The sequence below is a fragment of the Elgaria multicarinata genome, chromosome 6 (genome assembly GCF_023053635.1).
Source record: "Elgaria multicarinata webbii isolate HBS135686 ecotype San Diego chromosome 6, rElgMul1.1.pri, whole genome shotgun sequence".
In the NCBI taxonomy this organism is placed as follows: Eukaryota; Metazoa; Chordata; class Lepidosauria; order Squamata; family Anguidae; genus Elgaria; species Elgaria multicarinata.
Genome location: NC_086176.1, coordinates 3,949,602 through 3,972,590, shown reverse-complemented (window position 1 = coordinate 3,972,590; position 22,989 = coordinate 3,949,602). Strand labels below are relative to the sequence as shown.

Genomic DNA, 22,989 nt, shown 5'->3' with positions numbered 1-22,989 from the left:
CTTCAGCGCCAAGGTGGTTCGGGCAACCCCCGAGGCTGATCAGGGCTGCTTCGGGGGCTCCGGATCAGCCTCCAAGGCGGATCGGGGGTGGGTGCACAGCCCTACTCTTTACCCCCCCTCTGTGATGCAGCCAGTGCACTTGTTTCCATGTCAATTGTGAAGAGAAGGGGGGATAAGTGTGGATTCCTTTCTCTGAAGTATCCTTATGCCCCTAGACACTGTTAAGGGAAAATATTTTAAATACAAGGTATAGATGATTTACTACTCCATCCTCCTTAGGGTGTGATACATCACTGCATCATACTCTAAGCCCATTTTGTTGGAGATTGTAAAAACAATAAGGGGATTTATTTGCATGTGTTATTGGATTGCCCATGAACCCAAGACTTTTGAAGGCAGTGTTAATATGTTACTGAACAAGAAATAATTAAAATACAAGGGACTGTTGTAGTTTCTTCAGACGCAGAAAAACTAGAAATAACAGCTAATTGGAAGACGTTCAAGGATCCAAAAATTGTGACCTGAAAGCTCAAGTTGTGGAACTTTGCTTTGATGTAGAAACAAACAAATCAGATCTAACTACAGCTAGGATACTTACAGACTGACAGATTTTATAAAGAATGTTATCCATTTATGGAATTTGCTAATGAAATAAGGAAAGCACTCACCCACTGGTAATTCATGTTAATTTACGGAGGGACTTACTGGATTGAGACAGTAAATGTATTAACTAGAACTAATATAAGGGAAATAAAGCAAGATAGAAAAGAATGTATAAGAGTGCATTCAAGATGTATTTTTGTCACATTTACTATGGTGTCTATGTAACAAAATATTTGTTTATTATTTAAAGTTGTATCTAAACCCATTTCAGTCTGGGTTTTGACCTGGTTACAGGACTAAATCAGCCTTGGTCGCCCTAATGGGTGACGTTTATCAAGAGAGGGATGTGGGGGGAGTACAACCCTGTTAATTCTGTTTGATCTCTCGTTGGCTTTTGACAACATCAACCATGGTATCCTCCTGGATCAACTCTGTGGGATGAGCGTTTGAGGCACTGTGTTACAGTCGTTACAGTCCTACCTGCAGGGTTGATTTCAGAGAGTAACATTGGGTGATAATTTCTCGGCCCCTCTGCAATTAAGCTATGGGATAACGCAGGGCATCATCTTGTCCCCAATGTTGTTTAACATCTATATGAAGCCTCTGGGGGTGGTCATTAGGGGATTTGGAGCAAAATTCCATCAGTAAGCTGTTGAAACGCAGCTCTATCTCCCTGGGACATCTGAATCAGCTGGAAGAGGGTCAAGAAACTGAATCTAAATCCTGGCAAGATGGAAGCCCTGTGGGTGTGGTTCCTGAGTCCAAGAGATAGGCTCATTACCATTGTGGATGGGGTTTCCCTCCATTTGAAATAATCAGGTTTGTAGTTTGGGAGTACTCCTCGATCAATCAGTGTTGCTGGAGGCCAAAGTGGTCATGATGGCCTGGAGTGCCTTTTACCAGCTTCGGCTGGCTCGCCAGCTATGGCCTCTTCTGGACAGGGATAGCTTGGCCACAGTGGTACAGGCTTTAGTAACTTCAAGACTGGATTACTGCATTGCACTTTATGTGGGGCTTCCTTTAGGGCTGCTCTGGAAGCTGGAACTAGTGCAGAATGCAGCAACTCAGCTTTTATCAGGAGCTGCCTCTTTTCAGCATGTAACTCCTTTGCTGGGGGAAATGCACTGGCTGCCTATTGGCTACCAGCCTAAGTTTAAGGTTTGGTACTAGCGTACAAAGTTGGGACCAGGATACGTGAGAGAGCGCCTTCTCCCTTAACAAGGCACCAGTGACTTGGAGGGCATGCTCCTGGTGGTTCCACATGGATCTTTGGAGGGCATGCTCCTAGTGGTTCCACATGGGCCTTTAGCCTGATTGAAGTCCACTAAAAGAAGAGCCTTTAGTGTGGTGGCCCCTTCTCTTTGGGACTCCATGCCCCTGGAGGTCAGGCAGGTGCCAACACTAGGCTGCTTCTGGCAACTCTTGAAAACAACTCTATTCCAGGAAGTCTTTGTCAACTGACCAGCCACTGTTTTTATTGGTTTTTTGTTTTAAATTAAACTATTTTAATTTGCTGTTTTTAATCAATACCATCAACCTTGCTGGGATGGGACTTGGAGTCACTGTTTTACAGTGGCTCCATTCCTTCCTAGAGGGGCGAACCCAGAAGGTGGTACTGTGGGACTTTGGCTCAACTTCATGGCCATTGGCCTGTGAAGTGCCTCAGGGTTCCATTTCGTCCCCCATGCTATTTAACATATACATGAAAATGTTGAGAGAGGTTGTTCAGAGTTTGGAGTTCGGTATCACCAGTACACTGATGACACGCAGCTCTACTCCTTTCCACCCAATTCCAAGGAAGCTGTTTTGGTGCTAAATAAGTGTCTGTTTGCAGTAATGGACAGGATGTGGGCAAACAAATTGAAGTTTAACACAGACAAATCAGAGTTGCTCCTGGTCAGTCGAAAGGCAAATCAGGGAATAGGGATTCAGTTTGTGCTGAATTGCACTCCCCTTGAAGACACAGATTCACAACTTGGGTGTACTCTTAGATTCAGCCCTGAGCCTGGATGCCCAGGTCTCGGCAGTGGCCAGGAGTGCATTTGCACAGTTAAAGCTAGTGTGCCGGCTGCACCTGTTCCTAGAGATGTCAGACCTGGCCATGGTGACACATGCCTTAGTTACAGTAAATTGGATTACTGTAACGTGCTACCTTTGAAGAGTGTTTGGGAACTTCAGCTGGTTCAAAAAGCTTCAGCCAGATTGTTGACTGGGGCTGGTTACAGGAGCATACAACTCCCCAGTTACAACAGCTTCACTGGCTTCCAGTATGTTTCCAGGCACAATTCAAAGTGCTGGTTATGACTTATAAAGCCCTATATTAGGGTGACCATATGAAAAGGAGGACAGGGCTCCTGTATCTTTAACAGTTGTATAGAGAAGGGAATTTCAGCAGGTGTCATTTGTATATATGGGGAACCTGGTGAAATTTTGTCTTCATCACACCAGTTAAAGCTGCCCTCTTTTAAATCTGGTCTCTATAGTATAGCTCCTGCAGCTTTCACTGTTGTGATGAAGAGGAAATTTCACCAGGATCTCCATATATACAAATGACACCTGCTGAAATTTCCTTTTCAATACAACTGTTAAAGATACAGGAGCCCTGCCCTCCTTTTCATGTGGTCACCTTACCTATATGGCTCGGGTCTAGGTTGTCTGAAAGACCATATTCTCCCATCTAAGCCTGCCCATGCTCTGAGATCTTCTGGGGAGGCCTTTCAGTCCCACCAACATCACAGGCACGCCTGATGCATACACGGGAGAGGGCCTTCTCAGTGGCTGTTCCAAGGCTCTGGAACTCCCTTCCCAGGAAGACTAGACTGGCTCCCTGTTTTGTTCTGGAATCTGGCAGGCTTTTGGAAATACTCTTGACCTGTGTTAATGTATCGGATTTTTAAAAAATTGTTAACTCTTTTTTTTAAAAAAAATGCTTTTAATTTTACTGTGGGCTTAATTCTCTTTTAAGTTTTGTAAATTTATATTTGTAGGCTTTAACATGTTTTAATATTGAGTCCCCAGTACTGGGGAAAAGGCAGAATATGAATAAATATCATCATCATGATATTTCTTTTTTCTGTTTCATTCCTGTGTGCACCACTCTGGAATCTATTTTAGATACGGAGCGGTATGGAAATTTTGTAAATAAATAATAAATGAACTTTTAAAATCTTCTCTGATAGTGATTCCCGTGTTTTCCACTTTAATGCAGTCTTGGGAGCCTCCATCTTCTGTTCTGCCCATGTCAAAGCCTCTTGAGTTGACAAAGTTCTAGAGATGGGTGCAGCGCTTTTGTTCAGCTGTCCTATCACCACTTTTGTTATTGTTGAGGTGTTGCAGGGGAAATTGGAAAAGGTCCATTTAATCTCCTGTGGACAAGGAAGGCAAACTCGATGGGTATTTTATCTATTCTTTTGCCACCCCAGCAGCTGTCATGCCACAATGGCCAGATACTAGCTTTTTTTCTTAGGGATCTCTTTTGGACCACCTCCCTGAGCTCAAGCGTGAACTTGCTAAGGTTTTCCAAGGTGAGGCAACAAACAAACACCTCCAGATACATGGTAGATTGTGATGCAAAAGTAATGGTTAAGAAGAACATAAGAAGAACTGTGCGGAATCAGACCATGATCCAGTGTTCTGTTCACACAGTGGCCAGCCAGCTGCCTGTGGAAATACACAGCACCCTCCGCCCACGTTCTCCAGCCACTGATGTACATAGACACACTGCTTCTGATACTAGAGGTAGCACATAACCACCAGGTCTAGTGGCCATTGATAGCTTTATCCTCCATGAATACTGTACTGAACAGTATTTTCCCTGTGTTTATAAAACATTTCCCCCCAATTTCTGGGTTTTATTTTGTATTTTAAATCAATAGGTAATCTAAGACTAATGATTTTGCTAGTCCTGGCATTGTTCTGTACATACAAAAAGTTTCCTTTTTTAAAAAAAAAGTTTTATATTTTGCAGAGTTTTCCTCAATATCTAGCAGTTCTTCCAGCTTTGATTTTTTGTTTCTTCAGTGAAGCAAAATTGTAATGAGTAATCCCAGATCTAGGCTTTGGCGAGCTCAGCAAGGGCTCACTAAGCCCCACTCAAACGCCCCTGCTCCAACGAGCCAGGCCACGCAAGCGCTTGCTGAGTGCTTAGGAGGGTGCGCATGCGCAAGCTTCCTGAGCCCTCTACAAAGTGGGCTTTCTGGGGCCTCCTGAATTGCGTGACCTCTGGAGGTCCCAGAAAGCTCCCTTTGCTATCCCCTCCCCCGTGACAATCGGGGCCTTAAAGGCCCTCTTAACACAAGGGTCCCTGGCATTGGGAGGACGGAGCAACATGTGACTTCCCCAAGGCCATTAACACAGTGGGGGAAAGGGGCAAACAAAGGGTGCAACCCAGAGGTCAGGGCGGCTCTGCACCCAAGTGCATCCGCTGCCCTCACAGGCCCAGGTGGATTTTTGCAACAATGCTACCCAGATCATATCAGGCGCTTGGAACCACCTGCTGGATCATTAAATGTTTTTTGAGCAGCTTTAGCTTGCAGTATGGATTCAGCTTCATTAAACTAAAGAGATTCAGGATGCTCAAGTATATGGAGGAATTTGGAGTTATCAATGCCTAACAACATACAAGAGTTGGATGAACAAAAGGGAATAGGTATTCTCTCAACATCTGTTCTTGTGAAGGTGCAGAAGCTGTACAGAAGGCCAGAAACACTGTGAGATGAATGTATATTGTCCTAGAATCATAGAATAGCAGAGTTGGAAGGGGCCTACAAGGCCATTGAGTCCAACCCCCTGCTCAATGCAGGAATCCACCCTAAAGCATCCCTGACAGATGCTTGTCCAGCTGCCTCTTGAATGCCTCTAGTGTGGGAGAGACCACAACCTCCCCAGGCAACTGATTCCATTGTTGTACTGCTCTAACAGTTAGGAAGGTTTTCCTGATGTCCAGCTGGAATCTGGCTTCCTTTAACTTGAGCCCGTTATTCCGTGTCCTGCACTCTGGGAGGATCGAGAAGAAATCCTGGCCCTCCTCTGTGTGACAACCTTTTAAGTATTTGAAGAGTGCTATCATGTGTCCCCTCAATCTTCTCTTCTCCAGGCTAAACATGCCCAGTTCTTTCAATCTCTCTTCATAGGGCTTTGTTTCCGGACCCCTGATCATCCTGGTTGCCCTCTTCTGAACACGCTCCAGCTTGTCTGCGTCCTTCTTGAATTGTGGAGCCCAGAACTGGACGTAATACTCTAGATGAGGCCTAACCAGGGCCGAATAGAGAGGAACCAGTACCTCATGTGATTTGGAAGCTATAGTTCTATTAATGCAGGCCAAAATAGCATTTGCCTTTCTTGCAGCCATATCGCACTGTTGGCTCATATTCAGCTTGCAGTCTACAGCAATTCCAAGATCCTTCTCGTTTGTACTATTGCTGAGCCAAGTATCCCGTTTCATATTGTATCAGCCACGACATCCTGTTTGCCAGCAGAACTGCCCAGAGAGATTCGGCTATTGGGCGTATAGAAATGCAATAAATAAATAAATTTTATGCCAATCACTAGCACAAGTGAAACAATTCAGGAACACCCAAAGGACGCAAGATGACAAAAAGAAATGTCACCTTTTGACTCCCTCAGTTTTCCACTTGATCCCTTTGTCTGTCACCTCACCTTTGGCTATCATCTTTTGCACTATTTCCAGGCTTGGAAACAGATAACATCAGATTTATGGGTTTTCTTCATTATCCAGTCGAGTTACAGAATCAAGTTTGACAACCTTGCTCCAATGAGCGCTATCAGGACTATAGCACCCTCAGCCATGCTATGGGCAGAAGTGAACAGCCTTCTGTTAAAAGGGGTAATAAAGGTCATTTCAAAGCTAAAGGTTGTCAGGATCAGGCCCGTTCTCCTTAGTATGGATGAAGGGCTTGTGGGGGTCAATCAGACTCAGAATCTGAAGAAGGAGGAGGGGGAGGACCAGAAATTTACCAGCCAACACAGGAAGCAGGAGTGGAGAATCTCCAAAACTCTTCAGGGGTGTTCTACACGTCGTACTGAGGGCGCTTCCATGCGCCCCCAGTGCGCCTCCAAAGCGATCGTGTAGCTTGCCCCACCTTCTTCCGCCGAGCTCTCCGACCCGGCCAGCGAGGAGGTAGGTGGGTGGCGGCAGCGGCAAGGACGCCTCTTCCTCGTCTCTTCTCCAGGCAAGCTACACAATCGCTTTGGGGTCGCACTGGGGGCGCATGGAAGCGCCCTCAGTACGACGTGTGGAATCCCCCCAGGAGTCAAGGATGAATATTCCCAGCAGTTTATCTGTGAGAATGCAGATGGCCCAGAGACCATCCTCCTTCTTGGGAACTCCGCCTCTGTCTGAGGGGTAGAAGACATCAGAGTTGACAGATCCCAGATTCCACCACAGAGTCAAGAGGGTGGAGTTGAGAGGAAGTGTGAGGCAGTCTCTTAGGGTAGCAGTTCGCAAGAGACTTCTCGAGAAAGACCCTCGCTGACTAAAAGTGTCTGTTGGAATCCTGGGAACAGTCCTGCTTGAGTTGAATGCAACTGCCTAGATTTGTTAGTCAAATTAAGCTTAGAACATAGCTCCTAGCATTCACACACCCTTCAGGTGAGAAGAGATGTGTGTTTGTTGAATAAAGCTTTGTAGATTTCATAGCAGAAGTCTTTATTGTCTCATACTGGCAGGGGGTGTTGGAATCACCACAAAGGTTCATGACGGGTTCTACTCTCATTATTTCACTGTCCTGAAATGGGATGGAGGTCTTTGACTGATTCTGTACCTCACAGAGGTAAATTCATACATCATGCAAAGCACTTTTGGATGGTCATGCTTGCTTTTATCCTCTACTTTGGGAGGGAGATAGGTCGACATCACTAGTTCCTAAAAGATGCCTATTTCTACATCTCAATCAATGCCAGCCATTGACATTTCCTCTATTTTGACATCAGTGCAGAAGCATACCAGCTTTAGGTTGGGGTACACACTGTGGAACTCTGAGGATGTGTAACCAGGATTTGCAACCAGGATGTCCCCTGATCATCCTGGTTCAGAGGAGGGCAACCAGGATGATCAGGGGTCTGGAAACAAAGCCCTATGAAGAGAGACTGAAAGAACTGGGCATGTTTAGCCTGGAGAAGAGAAGATTGAGGGGAGACATGATAGCACTCTTCAAATACTTAAAAGGTTGTCACACAGAGGAGGGCCAGGATCTCTTCTCGATCCTCCCAGAGTGCAGGACACGGAATAACAGGCTCAAGTTAAAGGAAGCCAGATTCCAGCTGGACATCAGGAAAAACTTTCTGATTATTAGAGCAGTACAACAATGGAATCAGTTGCCTGGGGAGGTTGTGGGCTCTCCCACACTAGAGGCATTCAAGAGGCAGCTGGACAAGCATCTGTCAGGGATGCTTTAGGGTGGATTCCTGCATTGAGCAGGGGGTTGGACTCGATGGCCTTGTAGGCCCCTTCCAACTCTGCTATTCTATGATTCTAAGAACTGGTCCAAGACTCAATCCAAGCATCATATCAGTCAGCTAGAGTATTTAGCTGTTCTGAAGGCCTTGTGATACAAGAACACTTGGTTCAGATAGTATCCAGCAACACCACTACTGGTTATTATCTGAACAAGCAAGGTGAAACAAGATCCCTTTCCCTGCTTGATCTCACACTCTGGATCTATCACTGGTGCATCCCTCACTATGTCAGTCTAATAGCTGTTCACATAGTGAGGGTGAACAACCACTTTTTGGACAACCTCAGTCAGAATTACTCAAATTCCCATAAATGGACATCCGTGTATTCACACACTCACATATCCATACACCAACCTTACTTTAGAGTGTACTTAGTACTGAGTTTTCCTTTGGTTCCAAGGCTATGTTTGGCAGTCTCCAGGAACTGAGGGAATAGGCAGGAAGCTGCCCGGAGCATATTATTATTATTATTATTATTATTATTATTATTATTATTATTATTATTATTATTATTATTGTATTTATTACATTTCTATACTGTCCAATAGACAAAGCTCTCTGGGCAGTTCACAACAATTCACAGGTTAAAATGCAGCATAAAGATTTAAATATACAAAATTTAAACAGCAAAATATAGTTTCAATAAAATGGTAGACCTGTTCAGACATCTGTCATATATAAATGCTTGGGAGTAGAGGATAGTCTTAACCTGTTCCTGGAAAGATTATATCGTTGGTGCTAGGCGGGCCAACAATAACCAGTCTCATGCAAAAGAGCTTGGAGCTGGTTGGTCACCACCCACTCAGTGGGGTAGGGGTCCTGCCAAAAATTCCTCATTTGAAGGTTCCCAACTTGGTTCTGCTTAGGCGCAGAGCCCATATCTGTGAATGCACAGATGATCATGTGAAGAACTGCTGTTACAGATAAGTAACCTTCTCCTTCCCAGAAGGCAAACTGGTGAGACTAGAAGAAACATAAGTTGTCCAAGAACCTAAATACAAGATAGCGGTGGTCTCTGCACTCCAAAATATAAAACCACTCCTTTGAACACAAATAGGATGGTGTTGGAAGGCAGCACATTGCTTTGCAGTATGCTGGTGTCCCAGTGAAAGACAATTAATTAACAAAAATCTTGAGAAATAAAATAAAGATCAGGAGGGGCAGGGAGCCTGGTGGAGATCCCAGGGTTAAACTATCCACTCTGCCTGGGGGAATTGCAGCATGCCTCACAGTGCTTGATTTTGTAAAAAGCATAGAAATTACATCCATGTTGGTTCTAACAGTGTCCCTTGAAATGGTTGCAATTGCATGGAGAGATGGTTGTCTGTCAGCTCCATCCACATGGTGAGAAAAGAACTACAATGATAATCTCTTCCCTGGATTTCCCAGGGCCTAAAGGAGGATGGTAACTATTGGCTCATGAAGGGTTGGAATCTACAGATAAACTAGTTATCTAAGTGATTGAGCCACTACATGAAATATTTTTAATTGCACAGTACATTATTGTCAGTTTCAGCTCTGATTCTTCGGGGAAATAACTGAATTAAATAGTAGAATTATTATGCAAATCCATTGATCTTAAGGGGAAATAAGTTTGCATTTTCAAACAATTTTTTAAATTATTTTCTTACAGGTAGAATTCAACGGGATGGGAAAAAAATTGAATCTTGTAAACCAATTCTTAAAGTAGAGTACAAGACTTGTAAAAACAGGTAGGTAGGTTTCTTTATCATATTAAGGAGATGGCAATGATCACTCTACAGCAGCTTGTTTTTGCTTAAATCAATGCATTCATGCTGGTATGATGGTTTGTTTATTTATTTATTTACATTTATATACTGCACCATAGCTGAAGCTCTCTGGGTGGTTTACAAAAATTAAAAAGATTAGATAAAAAGACTAAACATTAAAAAATCAATATACGAAATTTAAAAACATAAAAACAGCTAACGTTTAAAACAAATTTTAAATGGTTTTGTTTTTCACCATACATTTAGAAAGTCTATGATTTTAACAAATAAGTCAAATTCATTAAATTTCCACAGGGGAAAAAATAGCAGGAAAACGTTTTGTTTTTTAAGCGTTTCAAAGAAGCACATAGAGCTCCTAGAAAGGGGAAATTGTGGATTATTTTCCCCAAGTGCATTTAATGTACCCTGAAGCTTTTGTGTAGTGATGTCTTCTCGCATTTTCCTTTGTCGGGAGTGTGTGCTGTGAAGGGAGAGCTTGGTGATGAAAGGGGAGGGCAGGGCAGTTCTCCTCCAGTCATGGGGATGTTTGTACATGTTAGCACTAAGGACTTAGGTTTTGCAGTGCAGAAAGAAGTCAGCTTTTGCAGCACTCGGGCAGCTTAGCCAGAGAGAAAGGATTGCAGTGCAGAGTTTTGTACTGGGGGGAGGCATTGTTACAATGCAGGGGGTCACCACCACCACAGCCTGAACGAGAGCGTATATTTTGCAAATGCCCTACAGGGAATTCCTTTCAATCAATTGCTGGGTTTTAGCTCTTAGCTTCAGTATAGACAAAAAAGCCAGAGCGAAGGAGTCCACACCCATCAGAGTACCACAACCAATGTACAAGAGGGGGAAGGAGAAGGGGTGGGGTGGAGTGGAGTGGAAGAGCAAGCAAGTGAAAGGAAGGTTTCACAGTGCCACGCCAAACCAAACGGAGGTAAAAAACGCAGAGGCAAACCAGGGGGGAAAATAGGTGTGATGGAGCCCACACAGACTATTTGAACACACAGCTAAGCTATTGTGATGTAGTGGGAAGAATGATACACTTTAACCAGGGAGACTTGAGGCCTTGCTAGACCTACCAGGTAATCCGGAGGGGAGTAGGGGCGAGGCCGCGCTGCAGCTAGCACAGGCAGTCGCCCCTAGCTAGACGTAGCATGCGACGGGGTAAGGGAAAGCCCCGTCGCTTCAGCCATTTTTTTAAATTAAAGGACCATGTGCCCAGGATCGCACCAATGAGAAGGTAAGTCTTTTTTTTTTAATGGGTTCCTCGCTCCCCCTCCCCCTGATTCCCCCCCACAATGTCTGATGCCCCCCGCTCGCCAGTCCGCTCCCGCCTGCTCGCTTGCCAGTCCACTCCCGCCCATCCGCTCGCCCCCCGCTTGCCAGCCTGCTCGCCCGTCCGCTTGCCCCCACTTGCCCGCCCGTCCACTCGCCCCCGCCCGTTTGCTCGCCCACTTGCTCACCCGTCCACTCGCCCCATCTCTCCCCCCCGCGATTCCCTCGCTCCCGGCCCGATGGTCGCGGCTTCTCCCGGCTACTCGCGAGTAAGCTGTGTAGCTGGGAAAAGCCGCAGAAATTGCTAGACTCTCTGCAGCCCCGGGCTTAGCCCGGGGCTGCGGAAAAACCGGGCCACAAGTGGATCTGGTTATCCCGGGTCAAGGGAGGGTTTAGCCCGGCCTGACCCTGGGATCCCCTGTGCGTCATCTGCACACACGGGTGAGCCCAGGTTTCAGCCCGGGCTAAACCCTCGTCTAGCAATGGCCTTGGTTTCAAATCTCAATTCAGTCTGATAGAAGAGAATAACAAACAGAACGAACCCAAATTGAGAGCTGTTTCCGACATATAGCTGTCTTGAAGAGAATTCACTTTGCGTAGGTCTTCTCTCCTGTCTGTGTGTAGTAAAACATTTAAAAATCTTCCATTATTTTGATATACTCTTGAAGTTGATAATTTTTCATACCTATTTTTGGAGAAAGACAGAGAGCTCCATCAGACAAATGTTTTATTGCACACTTGTTACTGGGAACGCACGAATTTTCACGGGTCCCTCTCACAACTTTGTCTGCCTCCTGGATGCCTCCCGCCCCTTCTAGCCTTGTTCATGCCACAAAAAAACACCCCAGTAAGTTTGACTTATTTTTAAAGACGGAAGTTGCTACTAACTCCTGCTGTGTGCAGGAGAAGCAGCGGGATCAAAACAGCCCACTGAATGGGCCATCTGCAAGTTGTTTACTTCCTCTTTCAAGAGAGGAAATTATGAGGGACAAACACATGGGTGGAGATGCGATGGTAAGCAAATGCAATTTTCAGAGAGAGTACAATGCGTGCAGTTTTATTCTCAATTCCTTTTCCAATTATGACTAACGTGGAGTTTGCCTTTTTCTTTCTTTTTTTACAGCAGTGGCACACATTGGTTTGACATTTTCATCAAGCTATTCACCACAATCCCCAAGGTCTTCTTCTTGGTTGGTCACCACTAGCTTAGATCCCATCAGGTTATACTTGAAGTTGTTGTTTTTTGCCTAATGTTTTTTGCTTTACGCTTGCTTGGATTGACCCACAATTGCCATTTGGATGCCCATTCTCTCATTCTGGAGAGCTCCTCACAATCAGTTTTTGTTTTAATTTGGTGTCGTCAGCAAACTTGACCACTTCACTGCTCACTTCTAATTCCAGATCATTTATGAACAAGTTGAAAAGAATTGACCCCAACACAAATCCCTGTGGGACCCTACTATTTACTTCCCTCCATTGGGAGAATTTACTATTTACTCCTACTCTCTGCTTTCAGTTCTTTAACCAGTTACTGATCCATAGGAGGACCTCTCCTTTTATTCCATGTCTGCTAAGTCTGCTCAGAAGTCTGCTCAGAAGTCTGCTCAGGAGTCTTTGGTGAGGGATTTTGTGTTACACTCGCCATTTTCCAGTCCTTTGGTACATGTTGCATATTTTGAGTTCTTTGAGAACTCTAGGATGGATCCCATCTGGGCTGATGATTTATTTACTTTCAGTTTATCAATAAGGTTGAGAACTTCATCTTTTGTCACCACTATTTGCCTCAGTTCCTCAGACTCCCTTCCTGAAAACATCAGTTCAGGCACAGGAATCTGTCCTATATCCTCTGCAGTGGACACTGATGCAAAGAACTCATTCAGGTTCTCTGCAATCTCCCTGTCCTCCTTCAGTACTCCATTAACTCCATTGTCATCCAATGGTCCAACTCCCTCCCTAGCTAGTTTTCTGCTTCCAGTAGATTTAAAGAATTCTTTATTGTTTGCCTTGATATTGTTAGTGATATGCTCTTCAAAATGCTTTTTTTGCATCTCTTATTGTTTGCTTGCATTGCCTTTATTTATTTTACTTTGTGCAAGCTTGTGCTCCCTTTTATTTTCCTCACTTAGGCAAGACTTCCATTTTCTAAAGGAAGCCCTCTTTTCTCTAATAGTTTCCTTGACACTGCTCATTAAACATGTTGGTGACCTCTTAGACTTGGTGCTGTCTTTCCTAACCTGGTAATACATCAATGGGCATTTGGTGACCTTTTTAGTAGGTCCCGTAATCAGACTTATAATGCAACTGCATTAACTCACATTTCGATATTGAAATTATAATTTTTCAATTCAAGAATCCCAAGAAGGTCAAAGTCAGTGTTTAAAATTTAATTACAATTTACATTAGGGGTGTGCACGGACCCCCCGATCCGCTTCTCTTCCAGATCCGCAATTTGCGGATTGGGCCGCTTCGCTCTGCTCCGCTCCACCTATAGTCCGCTCTGCTCCGCTGCGGAGCTCCGGATCCGGATCGGAGCTCCGCTTTCCCCCCCATAGGCTTGCATTGAAAGCCAAAAAAGTATACAACTTTTTTTCTGTTAAAGTTAGAAACCTCATGTTTGGCACCATGACACCTCATGGACGTATACACATGCATGCCAAGACTCAAGCTAATCCCATCATCCCCTGATTTTTGGGGAATTTATGAAAATCGGACACCCCATTTGCAGACATGGGCTGTTCTCCGACATTTTGACAGATAAAAAAAAATTGAAGTGGGCACCCCCACAGATGCCATCTAGAGCCACATTCATGGCAAGATTCAAGCCAATCCCATCATCCCCTGATTTTTGGCGGGGCTCTAACCTTTTAACTCACCCCAATTCACACCCCTTTTGATATCTCCGTCAATTTTCATGTTAGAAATCTCAAACTCGGCACCATGATAGCTTATCCAGGGATACACATGCATGCTGAGACTCAAGCCAATCCCATCATCCCCTGATTTTTGGGGAATTTATGAAAATCGTACACCCCAGTATCTCAGGGATTTAAAGCTGCAGACACCTCAATGGGGCCATTTCAAAGGAAATCCCAACATGCCATGAATTGGGGAGTAGAGATAAACCTAAATATGAATCTTCTTCCACACTTGAAAAATTGATTTGGAACTTCCAAAAGTCTAAGTGAGCGCAGGAAGGACTTCTCCCCTGAGTCAAAGCAAGACACACACAAACCATCCCTGCGAGGCGGGCAGGGGAGGAGGGAGGGAAGGCAAGCAGGCAGCAGACATTTCTGGGGGCATAAGGAAGTGAGCCAAGGATAGTTTCAAAGCCAGTAATGCATATAAAATGGAATAAATAAATAAATAAACAAAGGAGGGGTGGAATTAAAAGCAGTAGTATTGCTGAATAAACAACAGAAGATTTTTTTAAAAAAGGCTATATCTGTCTTTTACCAGTAAGAGGGGAGTGGACGTGCCCAGGGGGAGGGGGATAATTGCACCAATTTGACTGTCCCTGTCTAGGGACCAGTCTTTAAGAAGCAAACTTTCACTTCAACTCATGAAAGGCATTGCTTCTCCACGGGTTTACCTTTAGAGGGCTCTGATGGCCCTTCAAGGACAGGAGAGTGCACTGGGCATGTCCACATTCCCTAGGGGAGCTCATCCCCTTGCACCACATCTATTCAGTTGTTCCCCAAAGTTATGGTGGGTAGCAGTGCTGTATTTCCTATCTGTTATTTATTTGCTTAGTATATGATTTCAGGTTGTGTTTGTGCATTTGGTGGGGCTACTGTTTTAAAAAACACTGGGAAAAGTCCGTTCAGACTAAGAAAGAGAAGTTCCCAGAATCCCAAGTTACCCGTTTTGCCTATCCCCTCCTCCAACTTTGGGATCATGTGATCATGACTGGGAGTTGACTCTGCCCCTCAGCCCTTCGAAAAGGTACCTTTTCCCACTGTTTTTAACCGATTTTTTTCAAAAAATTCTAGCAAGCGAACCGCAGCACGCAGAGAGCAGGCTCAAAATGACCGCCAGCCACGACTCTCTAAGCACAAGAAGTTGTAGAAAGATCGCTTAAAAAACAACACAATTATCCCCTATTCTTTTCTGCAATGCAATACTATGGGCGAAATTTTTCAAAATCACGATCGGATCGCACCGTGAAAAGAGAAGCGCTCCGCGTATGGGCGCTTCTCTTCGCCGTGCTTCTACGGGTCCCCGGTCCGCTTCTACTCCGCCTCTGGGCAAGGCGGAGCAGGCCAATTCGCTTCTGATTCTCCGATTCTAATCGGAGCGGAACAGATCCCTAATTTACATATGGTGTGTTTTACAGGGTTCTACCCTTAAAGCTTCGGCTATTGGGCAGTACAAAAATGCAATAAATAAATAAATAAAGATGAGCTAAAAATAATTTACAATAAATCAATCAATTAGAATGGACAAACTGGTTTCATACAGAACCCTGGTTATTGGGCAGATTAAAGATATAATCAATTATAAATAAATAATAAAATAAACTTAGTTCCTTTTTCCGACTTGCAGAAATATTTGGGCTGAAAGTCAGTGCAAAAACTGTAAAATGATCATGCTCTTATTATTGTTTCCAATATAGTGACCCTTTTATAATTTTTTCTGGTGGACTTTCTTATGACAAACCTTGGCGAAGGCCAAGTCTGACGATAATGCATGGAAAAGCAATTACAGTGCTTGAGATGGATCACCCCATAGTTGACTTTTTAACTCTTTGTGAAACTCCATACCCAAACGGTGAGTGTGTGTTACAGTTGTATGCAGTGGTCAGAGAGCAAAACAGTAGAAAAGAGAGACAAAAGTGTTTTGAAAAATGTAGTCTCTTAAGTTTCCCCCCCAATCTTCCCGGGGTTTTGCAGAACCTCATATGTGTAAGTCAATCTTTTTGTGCCTTCTCCATAAGAATCTATGGTGGAGCGGAGGGTTTATAGTAATACTAATATTCATAAAAGCATTTCAACTACCGTATTTCTTCGATTGTAAGACGCACACTATTTTCAGTACCACCAACAGAAAAAAAGCTTTGATTCTAAGAAATAATAAACGCACCTGCGATTCTAAGACGCACCCCATTTTTAGAGATGTTTATATGGGGAAAAAGTGCATCTTAGAATCGAAGAAATACGGTATATTGAAGTATTACTCGATACGAATGTGTGTATTAGAGGCCTGATTCAAATGGATCCTTAGCAGCATAGTTGCTATCAAAAACTATTGTCCATGAGGGCTCTAGGAACATTGGAATTGGCCATTGCACGTCAATTGTCCAGATTATGTGGAATGTAGCATCACCTACTCCCAGAATGAGTCGCACATCCTCACACTATTAAAAGGTGGAGTTTGTTCAGTGTAAGTTGTCTCTTACTCATTTGATATCACTTTCTCTGTGAGAAGGTGTGACATGGCATATACTAGAGTACATTAAAGCTGTATTTATATAACATGCAAACTACCATCCGTGTTCCAGATAGGTTTAAGTCACTGTGTCATTCTAATAATGTGATAGGGAGGAAAATTGAATGTTATTTTAGTTTCTAATAACAGTGTGTAAGCTTCTTGCCACTGACGTCTATTCAAATAAGAATGTAATTAAATATCATATCTCCTAGCTTGGAAAACTATTTCCAGCTCTTCAGGATTCTGCCTTAAAGACTTCATTTAGTGATTATTTAGGATAGCAATATAATTTAGTACTTATTTAATGTCCTAATTAATATTTATGTTTAATTCTTAGAAATTCAAGAACCTTATGCTTTAGTTGTACTGTTGGAAAAAGATTTCATTGTCATTGACTTGACTCAAAGCAAGTAAGTATTTATTCCACATGATTCATCTTTAGAATGAATCATAGAATAGTAGAGTTGAAAGGGGCCTATAAAGCTATTGAGTCCAACCCCTTGCTCAGTGCAGGAATCCACCTAAAAGCATACCTGTCAGATGACTGTCCAGCTATACCTTGAATGCTCACAGTCAGGAAGTTTTTCCTGATGTCCAGCCAGAATTTGGCTTCCTGTAACTTGAGCCCGTTATTCCGTGTCCTGCACTCTGGGAGGATCGAGAAGAGATCCTGGCCCTCCTCTGTGTGACAACCTTTTAAGTAATTGAAGAGGGCTATCATGTCTCCACTCAAGGCTCTTCTCAAGGCTAAACATGCCCAGTTCTTTCAGTATCTCCTCATAGGGCTTTGTTTCCAGACCCCTGATCAATTTTATGTTTTTATTTTTAACCAAGTTTGGGAATATAGAATATCATGGAAAAAACAAAGCCAAAGTGTATATTGAAAAACTACAACAATGCCCATCTGTGCTGTGTAAGATCTATGTTTAAAGTATGTAGTGAAACAGCTTCAGTTACCTGTAATCTCTTTTGGTTTGCTCTGCTAGAGTTTGTTGACTTCTTTATTTTGTTTTCAGTTCCACTGATTAAATGAGGGTAAGGAGGATATTTAATTTGGGATTAAAGTTTAAAAAGATGGATGTATTGATTCAATTAATTACACCTTGCAATTCATGTGTGTGTATGTCAAATTTCCTTGCTACCTCAGGGCCTTGCAAAGAGCTGAAAGAGAATAAAAATATGTCCCTGCTTTTGTTGGGTTAATCACCCTGGCTTAATGCCGCCTCACAATCATCTGGTTCAATGTACTATGAAGTGTGTGTTCAGTTTGCCTAGGATCAGTGGTTTCTAGAGTAAGGAGAGGAGTAAATATGTTCCCCACCACATTTTATGTGTGCCTGGTATTGCATTTATGTGAAGGAGTATTTAGTTCATCAGTTTTTTTATTTAACCATTTACTCTGAGCCAGACACTTAAAACAGTTTATAAGACAAATTACAAATTAGACAAATTAGAGTATGACTAAAATAACTTTAAAATAATAGAGCACCAATAAAACAAGAGTGACTGCAGGTGGAGTCTTATATGATGGACTGTGCCAGCAAATAAAAAATACAAAACAACAACATGTGCTTTGAAAACGAGCACGTCAAGAAGGTCAAGCTAGAACTATTCTCCTTGACTTCTAAAGGCATAACCCTGTGCATGTTTGGGCAGGAAAAAAAGTCCTACAACTCCCACCATGCCACACACCCCACCTTTTCCATTCTGTATTATTACTTTTTAAATATAAATTCTACACGTAATATTAAAAATATTTTGTTGTTGTTTATTCGTTCAGTCGCTTCCGACTCTTCGTGACTTCATGGACCAGCCCACGCCAGAGCTTTCTGTCGGCCATCGCCACCCCTAGCTCCCCCAAGGTCAAGTCTGTCACCTCCAGAATATCCATCCATCCATCTTGCCCTCTTCCTTTTGCCTCCCACTTTCCCTAGCATCAGCATCTTCTCCAGGGTCTCCTGTCTTCTCATTATGTGGCCAAAGTACTTCAGTTTGGCCTTTAATACCATTCCCTCAAGTGAGCAGTCTGGCTTTATTTCCTGGAGTATGGACTGGTTTGATCTTCTTGCAGTCCAAGGCACTCTCAGAATTTTCCTCCAACACCACAGTTCAAAAGCATCCATCTTCCTTCGCTCAGCCTTCCTTATGGTCCAGCTCTCGCAGCCATAGGTTACTACGGGGAATACCATTGCTTTAACTATGTGGACCTTTGTTGTCAGTGTGGTGTCTCTGCTCTTAACTATTTTATCAAGATTTGTCATTGCTCTCCTCCCAAGAAGTAAACGTCTTCTGATTTCCTGGCTGCAGTCAGCATCTGCAGTAATCTTTGCGCCCAGAAATACAAAGTCTGTCACTGCCTCCACGTTTTCTCCCTCTATTTGCCAGTTATCAATCAAGCTGGTTGCCATAATCTTGGTTTTTTTGAGGTTTAACTGCAACCCAGCTTTTGCACTTTCTTCTTTCACCTTCGTCATAAGGCTCCTCAGCTCCTCCTCGCTTTCAGCCATCAAAGTGGTGTCATCTGCATATCTGAGATTGTTAATGTTTCTTCCTGCGATTTTAACTCCAGCCTTGGATTTGTCAAGCCCAGCACGTCGCATGATGTGTTCTGCATACAAGTTGAATAGGTAAGGTGAGAGTATACAACCCTGCCGTACTCCTTTCCCAATCTTAAACCAGTCCGTTGTTCCGTGGTCTGTTCTTACCGTTGCTACTTGTTTGTTATACAGATTCCTCAGGAGGCAGACAAGATGACTTGGTATCCCCATACCACCAAGAACTTGCCACAGTTTGTTATGATCCACACAGTCAAAGGCTTTAGAATAGTCAATAAAGCAGAAATAGATGTTTTTCTGGAACTCCCTGGCTTTCTCCATTATCCAGCGGATATTGGCAATTTGGTCTCTAGTCCCTCTGCCTTTTCTAAACCCAGCTTGTACATCTGGCAATTCTCGCTCCATGAATTGCTGGAGTCTACCTTGCAGGATCTTGAGCATTACCTTGCTGGCGTGTGAAATAAGTGCCACTGTCCGATAGTTTGAACATTCTTTAGTGTTTCCCTTTTTTGGTATGGGGATATAAGTTGATTTTTTCCAATCTGATGGCCATTCTTGTGTTTTCCAAATTTGCTGGCATATGGCATGCATCACCTTGACAGCATCATCTTGCAATATTTTAAACAGTTCAGCTGGGATACCGTCGTCTCCTGCTGCCTTGTTATTAGCAATGCTTCTTAAGGCCCATTCAACCTCACTCTTCAGGATGTTTGGCTCTAACTCACTGACCACACTGTCTGACCTATCCCCGATATTATTATCCTTCCTATACAGATCTTCCGTATATTCTTGCCACCTTTTCTTGATCTCTTCTGTTTCTGTTAGGTCCTTGCCATCTTTGTTTTTGATCATACCCATTTTTGCCTGGAATTTACTTCTGATGTTTCTAATTTTCTGGAAGAGGTCTCTTGTCCTTCCTATTCTGTTGTCTTCTTCCACTTCTGTGCATTGCTTGTTTAAAAATAATTCCTTATCTCTTCTGGCTAACCTTTGGAATTTTGCATTTAATTGGGCATATCTCCCCCTATCACTGTTGCCTTTTGCTTTCCTTCTTTCTTGGGCTACTTCCAGTGTCTCAGCAGACAGCTATCTTGCCTTCTTGGTTTTCTTTTTCTTTGGGACGTTTTTTGTTGCCACCTCTTGGACAATGTTGCGGACTTCTGTCCATAGTTCTTCCGGGACCCTATCTACTAAATCTAGTCCCTTAAATCTATTCTTCACTTCCACTGCATATTCATTAGGAATATTAGTGAACTCATATCTAACTGATCTGTGGGTCTTCCCTATTCTCTTTAGTTTGATTCTAAATTGTGCAATAAGAAGTTGGTGATCTGAACTACAGTCAGCTCCAGGTCTTGTTTTTATTGTCTGTATAGATGTCCACCACCTTTGGCTGCAAAGGATGTAGTCAATCTGATTTCGGTGTCGGCCATCTGGTGAAGTCCATGTATAAAGCCGTCTTCTAGGTTGTTGGAAGAGAGTGTTTGTTATGCACAGTGAGTTGTCCTGGCAAAATTCTATCAGCCTATGCCACGCTTCATTTTGTTCTCCTAGACCATGCAGTAGTAATTTGACTACCCACCTTAGTGTTCCAGTCTCCTGTAACGAAAATAACATCTCTTTTTTGTTGGGGCCAGAACTTTTCCTTGGGAATTCTGTTTGTGCTCAGAAACACAGCTCACAATGCAGGTCTTACTTAGCAGAGTAAGTTTATTAGCTTCAGATTTCTTTACAATTCCGTGTCATTGTGCAGAGTGACAAAAGCTATACACACATACATATATACACAGTTTTTTTTATCTATATTACATACAGCTGTGATTAGGCTAACCCAGCCTCAAGGATCTTTGGTATATTCATACACCATGATATTTTACAGAATCCTGGCAAGGTTCCCAGTACAGCTTCTATCTCAAGGTAATTGCTCACAGATAGTCTTCCTCTGTTTAGCCTTGAGATAGCCACACACACAATTTTAATGACTACGCAAGCCTTTTTACTTTCTTAAACTTAACAGTCCTCCTCTTGCGTATGTTGTTTAAATTGTGTTACAATTGAGGCCTAGCTTTAAAAGCATCTCCTTGTGTTTCACCATTGGTAGTGGCTTTGTGAATAAATCAGCCAGCATCATTTCACATGGACAATATTCAAGTTTAATCCAACCCTTCTGGATTATGTCCTTTACATGAGAGTAACGGACATCCACATGTTTAGTTCTTGGTTTACACCTTTCAGATGTAGCAATACTAATACAGGCCTGGTTATCCTCAAATATGTTTACTGGTGTTTTTATTTCCAGCCCTAGGTCAGCAAACAACTGCTTGTACCACTCAATTTCATTACAAGCCAGAGATAAGCTGATATATTCTGCTTCTGCACTGGAGACTGCTACACAGTTTTGTTTTCTTGTATACCAGTCAATCAAAGATTGATTGTAAAAGAATACTGCTCCACTGGTAGATTTGCTATCAATTGCATTAGCCCAGTCAGCATCAGCATAGACACAGAAATCTCCATCTTTGTGTGCAGATATTTCCAACTTGTGGTTGATTTTACCTTTTAGATATCTCAACACACGTTTTACAGCTGTCCAATCAGATACAGAAGGCTTTGTCGTTTTTCTGCTTAAAAGATTCACAGCAAATGTAATATCTGGTCTGTAAAGGAAGAGCGCCCAGCACCCAGCTGGCTTCTTGACTGGATTTAGCATGGATCCCCAGGCACAGACACTCACAGCTCACAAAAGGAGGTTTAAGACCATTTATTAGGAAAAGGGTAGGAATACATGGTATTAGCAGAATAAAACTATAAAAGCATGCATATATATAAGAACCCAGTGCAGGCAAGCTAAAAACTGAAATGTCAATCTCATATGTCACCCCAGACCGATCTCAGCCGAAACTCCCGGTTCCCTTCACAGGGGATATCTTTATACCATCCTTTTCACTCCTTTCCCCCCTCCCTTCAGCTTTAATGCGTGGAGTGTCTTCACACCTCTCGCTTGGGCCATTTAATCACTCAAGGACAGACAGTTACAACCAGCCTGGCTCCAGTCTTTTCCCCCATACAGCTGCCTGGTTTCCTTATCTCTCATCCTATGAAACCATAACATTTACAAATTAAAAGACATTCCAGTTCCAAGTCCCAGTTAACCCTCGCCTTACCCTTATACCTCCCCCCTTAAGATGGAATTTCTAGAAAATTCCATCCTATCTCCTCCTTTCTCTTCCCGGTTTACACATTGACCCCTTTTTCTTTTATTCTCTTTTTTGTGCCCACGCAGGGGCAGGGGCTTCACACACCATTCCTCCACTTCTCCCTCTCACCCAAAGCTTCGGGACAAGCCATCGGCCACAACATTATCCTTGCCCTTAATATGGGAAATGGTGAACTCATAATCCTGTAGCGCCAAGCTCCATCTTAACAACTTCTGGTTGGTGTTTTTCACCTGGGACAACCAGCACAGCTGGGAATGATCTGTTTGTATTTGAAATGGTCGACCCCAGAGGTAGGGACGTAATTTCCCCACTGCCCACACGATGGCCAAGCACTCCTTTTCAATGGTTGCCAATGTCCTCTCTCGCTGCAGCAGCTTTTTGCTGATGAACGCAACAGGCTGGAGCTGCCCCCCTTCTCCTTCCTGAAGCAGCACTGCTCCCAACCCGGTTTCCGAGGCATCCGTTTGCACCACAAATGGCTGATCGAAGTCAGGCGCTCGAAGAATGGGCGTGCGCTTTAACTTCTCCTTTAACCCCTCAAACGCTCGCTGGCAGGCTTTTGTCCACTGCACCCTTACCGGCTGTCTCTTCTTACACAAATCGGTCAGGGGGGCCACTAGCTGGCTAAAGTTGGGAACGAACCTACGATAGTAGCCCGCTAACCCCAAGAAGGACTGGACCTGTTTTTTAGTCTGGGGG

The 22,989-nt window shown here is 43.4% G+C and overlaps 1 protein-coding gene across 1 annotated transcript in view; it reads left to right on the top strand.

The window, feature by feature from the left end:
- Positions 1 to 22,989, top strand: part of STXBP5L (syntaxin binding protein 5L) — a 198,735-nt gene that overhangs the window by 61,960 nt on the left and 113,786 nt on the right. The window contains exons 9-11 of the mRNA XM_063128419.1: positions 9,713 to 9,791; positions 15,703 to 15,857; positions 16,855 to 16,927. Of these exons, the coding sequence (XP_062984489.1) occupies positions 9,713 to 9,791; positions 15,703 to 15,857; positions 16,855 to 16,927 (307 nt within the window). The remainder of the gene's footprint in view (positions 1 to 9,712; positions 9,792 to 15,702; positions 15,858 to 16,854; positions 16,928 to 22,989) is intronic.